The sequence below is a fragment of the Gracilinanus agilis genome, chromosome 3 (genome assembly GCF_016433145.1).
Source record: "Gracilinanus agilis isolate LMUSP501 chromosome 3, AgileGrace, whole genome shotgun sequence".
Taxonomy (NCBI): domain Eukaryota; kingdom Metazoa; phylum Chordata; class Mammalia; order Didelphimorphia; family Didelphidae; genus Gracilinanus; species Gracilinanus agilis.
Window position 1 is genome coordinate 512,926,173 of NC_058132.1, and position 9,816 is coordinate 512,935,988.

Sequence of the window (9,816 nt, forward strand, 5' to 3'; positions counted from 1 at the left end):
TTAGGAGACTGCCATAAGAATTCAGGCAAGAGATTTTGAGTGCTTGAACTCTGGCAGTGGCTGTGTGAGTAGAGAGAAGGGATCGATATATGTTATAAAGGTTGAATCAATAAAACATGGCACCTGGGAGTAAGGGATAGGAAAGAGTCAAAGATAACTTCAAGGTTGTAAACTTCAGTGATTGGAAGGATTATGGTGCCCTCAACCTAAATAGAGAAGTTATGGAAGAGGAGATGAAAAGAATAACGAGTTTTGTTTTGAACATTTTGAGTTATAATAGATGGATGGATGAGAAAGTAATTGTTAAGCACTCACTATGTACCTCTGAGGTTAAGGAATAAGGATACAAATACAAAAGGCAAGATCATACCTGCCATTATGGAGCTAACGTTCTAATAGGATGAAATGTCATATTTAGGGAAGTGATAATTGGGTAGATTTATTTTGGTTTGGAAAGTTACAAGAATGGTGACTGTGTCATTTAAAATTATTGTAAGCCCTGGGAGACTACAACTCCCAGGACTCCCTGCTACAACTTCCCCCAACACCTCCCACTTCCTTTGTGGATGGTGTTGGAGAAAGTATAAAAGAGAAAGTTTGGCGCCTTTTCCCTCTCTACCCTGGAGTCTCTCTCAAGCCTGGAGGATCTGGGATCCTGAGGTCTCTCTCTTGCTACCTTTTTTCCCTTCTATCTACCTCCTAGTTTTACCTCGACCTTCCCCTTTCTAATTTAAATAAAACCTAGCTATTCTAAACCCTAAGTTGCTCTCTGATCTTTTATTTAAGCCCCAAAGGGCTCTGGTCAATTTCCCCCTGTTGGGGCTGGAGAGCTACCTTCCTTTCCCTACCTCTACCTTCCTCTCTCCTTTCTCCTTCATCTATATTTACTATCTATCCTCACTTCACCCCCTGACTCATAGGGGAACAGATTAATATGCCCTTTCCAAGAGCATAGGAGAGTTGATCTATTTGATTAATGGTTGTAGAACTAGAAGGAGAAGGTAGTAATGCTCATGACAGCTATTAAGGAGATTGCCAGGAAATGAAGTGTATAATCAGAAATGCCTATGGGATATCTGACTGCAACTGAGATTGTCAATATTGATATGGTTCAGTCTATCCAGTAGTATGTCAACTCTAGATACTAGGAAAGAATCTGGCATTTAAAATAACAGTAAATGTTTTAGTCTAAAGATTGTAATAAATAACATGTTGGACTGAAGTATGGAATAACTGGGTTCAGAGCTTGTCCTTAATTCTTACTAGCTTTGTGACTATAGGCAAGTTACTTAACTTCTCTGAAATATAAAATTTCAATTTCCTTTTCTAAAGTAGGAATAATAACTATCATCCTCTCACAAGTTTTTTGAGTCTCAAATACACTAATCAGTGTAAAATGCTTTGCAAACTTAAAGACCTATGGATGTAAGTTGTTTTTTTTTTTAATGATAACCTTTGCAATTCTTAGGTCCCTCTGTCATCTTTATACCATTCTACCACCATTTTTGTAGTATCAGAAAGGCAGAGAAGGATTACAGAGAACTGAGAGCAATTTTGTGTTTTCATTTTTGTTTCTTGAGTTGCAGTGGTCAAAGAATTAATCACAAAATGACCATCCCACTAGTGAGGAGGCTCTCTGAAGTTAGCTAGGCTAAGCAGAAAGCAGGCATTATCCCTTTTTGGTATCATATTGGAAACCTTTCCAGTATTTTAACAGATCCTGCCATAACTTTTATTCCACTGCACAACCTTTGAGAAATCAGGATCACCTTCATGCCATGCTGAGTTATTGGCATAGAACTCTTAAAAACAATTGTTTTGAGTGGTGTAAAACTGGTATTGTAAATCTTGCTTAGAAAAAATATTTAGCATTTTAGTATCTCAAATCTACATTGGAGGATAAATAGCTTCCCTCTTTGTAACTGGATGTTACACTGGATTCAGATAATTTTGTTATTTCGTTTGAGTTCTCTTCAGGAAAAGAGAAATGAGCTATAGTGCTAGGTTAAAATGTCAGGCAAGAGGGAAAGATAACAAATATAGCAGGTAGACACTAAGGGTTATGTTAGATACTTTGTGGTGATCTTCCATCCACTTGTTCTGTTAGGTGTACAAAATAAGGAAGGCCTGGAGCAAAAGAATAAAATGCTTATGCAAGTAAGTTGACTTCCTATTCATCAGCTCCCCTGGGTTCACTCATTAGTTTGATTTTGAAGACTCCCAAATCCTTATATTCTCCCCCTGACCTCTCTCTTAAGCTCTAGGCCCATGTCAATAGATACCTACTAGACATTTCAGACTCAGTGTCCTATAGGCATAACAAAACCTATTCTTCTTCTTAATTTCCTTCCCAGGTCACTCAGATTCACAACTAAAGTGTTATTCTCAACTTTTCACTCTCCCTCACCTCACATAGCCAGACTTGTCAGTTGTCAAATGTTGTCTATTTTACCCTAATATGGTCTCTTGATTCCAGCTTTTCTCTCTATTCACACAACCTCAATGATAGTTTATGCTTTCATAATAGCTTACTTGTTCTTTTGCAAAAATCTTCTTTTTGATCTTCTTGACTTGAATCCATCCTCTGTATCATGTCTTCTCCATAAACTTCTAAATGATATTCCTGAAATATAGACCTGACCATGTTAACTCCCATACTCAAAACTCTTCAGACTCCCTGTAATCTCTAGAATCAAATAAAAACTCCTTTACAACTTAACTGCAAGCTCTCTTTCTAGCTTTATATATCACTCCCCTTCACACATTCTACAAGCTAGCCAAGCTGCCCTTCTTGCTGTATTCATACACACTATTCCATTTCCTCCCACCTTTCCTTTTTATAGCCTGTACTTCATGCCTGGAATCATCTACATCTTTTAGACTCTCTCATTACTTTCAAAGTTCAGCCTAAATGTTGAGTTCTCTTTGAAAACTTTTCCTGATCTCTCAGCTGCTAGTTTTTCTCATCCTTTCCCAAATTCAACTTATATATCTTGTATTTGCTCATTTTGCATATTTGTATATTGTCTCCCCCCAGCAGAATGTAAGCTTCTTGAGGAGAGAGACAATTTCATTTTTGTCTTTGTATGTACACCAAATGTCTAAGCACTTAATGCTTATTGATTGATATACTTGAAATTTTTTAGATCCTGAAAAACATCTTGGACATAGAGTCATAGGTTTCATATGAAATGGGAAAATAGAAGAATCTAAAGACTGACTTTGAAGAAACAAGTAAATACAAAGGGATATATATCTGAAGAAGAAAATTTAAAGCATATGTAAAAATTAGCTATAGTGTAAAACAGTGATGGGCAAACTTTTTAAAAAGGGGACCAAAGGAAAGGAAATGCTCATCTGTCAGTCTGTTTCTAAGGCAACTCTTTTGAAGTTTCATTGTATTGTATCCTACTCATTGTATTCGTCACATTAGGAATAATGTTGGGCTTCCAGATAGAACATTTCAGGGGGCCTCATCTGGCCCACAGGCTGTAGTTTGCCCATCACTGGTATAAAAGACCATTAACATGGTGACTGTAAAGCACTGTCACAATATATGAAATCATTTTGCTTGCTAATCTTGCAGGCAAGGCTTGAATCTGGCTTTTTACATATGTATTTATGATGTTAGAAATAAAGTAAAGCAATTTTGAGGTGTTTGAATCTAGGCAAAGTTGACTTACATGACTTGATTGTGTTATGGACAAGAATAAAGCTCTTAGTCATCTTATATACTTATATATGATGAACCGATAATGAACATATAGCCTGCTTTTATCTATTTAAAGGTGTTTCCTCTTTTCTTCAACAGGTAAGTCAAGAGATTTGTCAACTTTGTAATGGCTACTTCACAAACTTCACGAACAGTAGCATCACAGGTGCCTTTTGCAGATTTGTGTTCAACTTTAGAACGAATACAAAAAAGTAAGTCCCGTCCAGAAAAAATCAAATACTTCAAGGAATTTTTAGATTCATGGCGGAGATTTCATGATGCTCTTCATAAAAAGGAAAACGAAGTCACAGACTCTTTTTATCCAGCCATGAGACTTATTCTTCCCCAACTAGAACGAGAGAGGATGGCCTATGGAATTAAAGAAACTATGTTTGCTAAGCTTTATATTGAGCTGCTTAATTTACCAAAAGAAGGAAAAGATGCTCAGAAACTTTTAAACTACAGAACACCAACTGGAACTCATGGAGATGCTGGAGACTTTGCAATGATTGCATACTTTGTGTTGAAGCCACGATGTCCAAAGCAAGGGAGCTTAACAATACAGCAAGTTAATGACGTTTTAGACTTGATTGCTAGCAACAATTCAGCCAAAAGAAAAGATCTGGTAAAGAAGAACCTCCTTCAGCTCATAACTCAGAGTTCAGCTCTTGAACAAAAGTGGCTTATCCGAATGATTATAAAGGATTTAAAACTTGGTTTTAGCCAACAAACTATATTTTCTCTTTTTCACAGAGATGCTGCTGAGCTGCATAGTGTTACAACTGATCTGGAAAAAGTCTGCAGACAACTTCATGATCCTTCAATTGGACTCAGTGATATTTCAATCACATTATTTTCTGCTTTTAAACCAATGCTAGCTGCTGTGGCAGATATTCAGCGGATCGAGAAGGACATGAAACACCAGAGTTTCTACATAGAAACAAAACTAGATGGTGAGCGTATGCAAATGCACAAAGATGGAGATGTATACAAGTTCTTTTCTCGAAATGGATATGATTACACTGAACAGTTTGGTGACTCTTCCCTTAATGGTTCTTTAATACCATTTATTCATAAAGCTTTCAAGACAAACATACAAAACTGTATTCTTGATGGTGAAATGATGGCCTATAATCCCAATACACAAACATTCATGCAGAAGGGAAGTAAGTTTGATATTAAAAGAATGGTAGAGGATTCTGATCTACAGACATGTTATTGTGTTTTTGATGTGTTGATGGTAAATAACAAAAAACTGGGGCATGAGACCCTGAGAAAAAGGTATGAAATTATTAGTACTGTCTTTACACCAATAAAAGGTAGACTTGAAGTGGTACAGAAAACAGAGGCAAACACCAAAAAAGAAGTCATTGATGCATTAAATGAAGCAATAGATAAACGAGAGGAGGGGATCATGATTAAAAATCCACTTTCCATTTACAAGCCAGATAAACGTGGTGAAGGATGGTTAAAAATTAAGCCAGAATATATAAATGAGTTAATGGATGAACTGGATATTTTAATTGTTGGTGGCTATTGGGGTAAAGGTTTGAGAGGAGGAATGATGTCTCATTTTTTGTGTGCAGTAGCAGAAACACCTCCTCCTGGTGAAAAACCATCTGTGTTTTATACTCTTTGTCGTGTTGGTTCTGGATATACCATGAAAGAACTATATGAACTTGGTTTGAAATTATCCAAATACTGGAAACCTTTTCATAAAAGAGCTCCACCAAATAGCATCTTATGTGGTACAGAGAAACCAGAAGTTTACATTGAACCTTGTAATTCTGTCATTGTTCAGGTTAAAGCAGCAGAAATTGTCAGCAGTGATATGTATAAAACTAATTGTACACTACGATTCCCTCGAATTGAAAAGATAAGAGAAGATAAAGAGTGGTACAAGTGTATGACTCTAGATGAATTAGAAAATCTCAGAGGGAAAGCATCTGGAAAGCTTGCTTCTAAACACCTCTCTATAGATGGTGATGATGAAGAACCACAGGGGAAAAAAAGGAAAGCTATTAAGGTTAAGAAAACTATCGGAATCATTGAACACTTAAAAGCTCCTGATCTTTCTAACATAAACAGAATTTCTAATGTATTTGAAGATGTGGAATTTTGTGTTATGACTGGAACAGACAGCCTTTCAAAACCCGATCTGGAGAGTCGCGTAGCTGAGTTAGGTGGTTATATTGTACAGAACCCTGGCCCAGATACATACTGTGTCATTGCAGGTACTGAGAATGTGAGAGTGAAAAATATCATCTCTTCAAACAAACATGATGTTGTAAAGCCAGAGTGGCTCTTAGAGTGTTTTAAGGCCAAAGAATGTGTGCCATGGCAGCCTCAATTTATGATTCACATGTGTCCTTCCACAAAAGAACACTTTGCCTGTGAATATGACTGCTATGGTGACAGTTACTTTGCTGATACAGATCTGGTACAACTGAAGGAAGTATTCTCAAGAATTAAAAATGTTAAGGAAGAGAGTCCTAAAGAAATGGCTTCAGTAATTGCAGATTTAGAATATAGATATTCTTGGGACAACTGCCCTCTCAGTATGTTCCGACGCTGCACCATATATGTGGATATGTATGCTATTATTAATGACCTCACTACACCAATCCAGGGATCCAGACTATCAATTAGAGCCCTGGAGCTGCGGTTCTATGGAGCAAAAGTCGTTTCATGTTTAGAAGAAGGAGTGTCCCATGTAATCATTGGAGAAAATCATAGTCATGTTGAGGAATTCAAAACTTTCCGTAGAACTCTTAAGAGAAAGTATAAAATCTTACAAGAACTTTGGGTAACTGATTCTCTGAAAAAGGGTGAATTGCAGGAAGAAAATCATTACTTGATATGAAACTAGCTTTCATAAGAAGGAAAGCCCTTCATTTTGCCCAAGAAGAATCACTGAAGTACATATGCAGTAATAAGCAATATAGCTTTAATGCCTACAAGTTCAAAACCTATGCTTATAGAAGATTATTAGGTGTAACAAAACAACAATTTTATTTTTTTAGAAATTGAAAGGAAATGAATAAAAGCTGAAGGAGTAGATGTCTTTTCAGCCAATTAACAGTTGATGATTTTTATGGCCAAGAGAAAATATTTATTGTCTGTGAAGCAAAGGTTATTACCAGACATTCCTCAAGAGAACTAGAAATTTTAACAAAGTAGCTGTAAAAGACATTTTCAAGCATTTGAAATAATTAAAATCCCCTATTTTAATAATAGCTACTAAGTAAAGGACAAAACAACTTTTTTTTTAATTGATGCCTTTAAATATACTGCTTTGGAACTAGCATATATCTCACAGCTGATGAAGGAATATAATACTACAGATGATGTCCCTATGTCTAGAGTTATGGTCATAGATTATTTTCTGACAAAAAGAAAGTAATGTGCCACTACAGTTGTTAATTCTGAGTTATGTTAAGTTGATCTTTAGCTCTTTAGATAAAAATAGGATGAGCTGATCTAGACAACATTTTAAATAAAGTTAGAATCTAGTTATAATAACACTAATCATCTCTAGTTTTAATTAAAAGTTTATATTTCATTTATTTTAAGAAGATATCTTTATCTGCTTTTAGGATCCAAAAGTGTACACACAGATGGGTTTTTCTAGAACTAAATAAATAAAAACCTTATGCCTTATAGAGAAGGTATTATTTTATTTGACATTCTGTTTTTAAAGCATTTATATTTAAAATGTATGAATAAATTATTTATTTTTTAGTTATATAATCACTTTGAGGGAAATTGGCATTATTTTTCAAAGCCCATTTTTCCACTGCAAGGCAGAAATGCTGTTTAAAAATCAATGCTGATGTTAATAATAAATGTTTTATAAGTATTTTAGAAATGATAATAAATTGTGTTTTTGTTGTATTTATTTAAATAAAGTATGGGCAATTTTTCAGAAAAATCTTGTTGATATTTTGAATTATTTAAAATGATGCATTAATTTAGAGTGTTCACTACACTTTAGGCAACAAGATATGCTATTGTGTTAAGCAAAATGTTAAAGTAAGCCTTACCAATTCCATTCTTTTTGTGTCCCTTATTTTCAAATTAATTATTTTCAGCAAACATTCATTACACATCTACAATCAGGCCAAAATGATAGGTGTTAAGGAAAATAGAAGGTTAAAATAAAACATTAACATTGTCATCAAAGAGATTGCAATTTGGTAGAAAAGACAAGACACATACAAATGAGTGTAAATTAAAATATAAATGCATAAACTTGGAACTATGCCCACAGGGCTTTAAAAGAATGCTTGCCCTTTGATCCAGCCTTACCACTGCTGGGTATGTGTCCCAAAGAGATAATAGGAAAAAATATGTGTATAAAAATATTTAGAGTCTCTCTCTTTGTAGTGGCAAAAACCTGGAAAGCGAGGGTATGCCCTTTGATTGGGGAATGGCTGAACAAATTGTAGTATCTGATGGTGATGGAATACTATTGTACTGAAAGGAATAATGAACTGGATGAATTTCATGTGATCTAAAAAGACCTCCAGGAGTTGATGCAGAGCAAAAGGAACTGTGGCACAATTGAACACAATGGACTTCTCTACCAGCAGCAATCCAGGACAACCCAGGGGGACTTATGAGAAAGAACACTATCCACATCCAGAGAAAGAATTGTGAGAGTAGAAACACAGAAGAAAAACATATGCTTGATCACATGGTTCGATGGGGATATGATTGGGGATGTTGTCTTTAAATGATCACTCTATTACAAATATTAATAATACAGAAATAGGTTTTGAACAATGATACATGTAAACCCAGTGAATTGCTTGTTGGCTCCGGGAGTGGGGAGGCAAGAGGGGAGGGGAAAAAACATGAATCATGTAACCAAGGAAAACTTATTTAATTATTAATTAAATAATTAATTATTTAATTGCATAGGAAATACTCAACGATTTTGACTGGTGAAATGGAAGACATAGATGAAGGGTCATCTGAATGGCTTCAAAGGATGGATAGGATTTTAATAGATGAAGATGGAGGTGAATATATTTCTATCATAAGGTGCTGTGATCAAAGGCTTCTCAGAAGTAAATGGGGGTGGGGTGGTGATTTCATTGCATATTGAGTAGTATGAGCAGACTAGAACATATAGTAACTGATGGGGAAATGGGGAATAAGATAAGTTATGGAATGGTAGTTTGGAACCAAATTATGAAGTTTGTTCAGAGGTTTTAGGGAAGCAAGCAGTTTTTAGGGAAGATTTGCTATATGAACTATATACACATTGAGCGGATTAAATCAGCAACAGTGTGTAGGATGGATTTGGGGAAGGGAGAAAAGAAGAAAAGAAGCAGTGAGACCATATGGGGTATCTGAAATACAGTGGTGGTAATGGAAATGCAAATAGAGAAATATGAGTGATCTTCTAGGGGTGTCATAGAAGAAATATCACCTCTCCAAATTCATGTGGTAGGTAACTACTACCAAAATATATTTTCTACAATGCAGAAATTATAGAGATAAAAATGTAGGTTTTATTGTTATGCTCAAACATAACTTCAGGCCTCAAGCCTCCATTAGAAGTCTAACAAGAGTTCTTATAGACAAAATTATGTCAGAGTAACAGAAAAAAAAAATTCTTTTCCATGTTGAAATCTTTTACATTCAAGCCATTAAAGATAAAGGAGATCTATCCACAATCTCAGTGCTTCTTTTGCTGTCACAAAAATCAAATAAACTTAGTTATGTCAAACAAACACTTTCAGTAAATTAAAACTACATTTAGAGGTTTCACAAATAGGCTTATTAAGGAAGATTTACATGTCACCAAGGAATCAGGGACAATTAAGATTCTTTCTCTGGCTACTTATATAAGAAATGTTTCAGGCTTTAAAAAGAATGTTCAAATCCTATGGGACAGATTTTGGTCAGGAAAGGCTAATGTTGACAGAAGACAGGCTTTTGGTTAACGAAAATTTGTAGGAGGGGATGGTCCTGCATCTTGAATAATAAAAAGAAATTTCAAATTCCCAGAATTTGGATTTCATTTTCTTTTTTTAACACAAGCTGCAGCAGCATACTATTCTAATACATCACAAAAAGGTAATCCCCAGTTCTTG

General features: G+C 35.2%; 1 protein-coding gene across 1 annotated transcript; it reads left to right on the top strand.

The window, feature by feature from the left end:
• Nucleotides 1-3,839: 3,839 nt before the first annotated feature.
• On the top strand, nt 3,840-6,575 carry LIG4 (DNA ligase 4). The gene has a single exon (XM_044667175.1). The coding sequence runs from the start codon at nt 3,840-3,842 to the stop codon at nt 6,573-6,575; it is 2,736 nt and encodes a 911-aa protein (XP_044523110.1).
• Nucleotides 6,576-9,816: the final 3,241 nt, after the last annotated feature.

What these genes read in the sequence shown, in the direction of transcription:
- LIG4 (XM_044667175.1), top strand. Translation starts at nt 3,840, where the DNA reads ATGGCTACTTCACAAACTTCACGAACAGTAGCATCACAGGTGCCTTTT.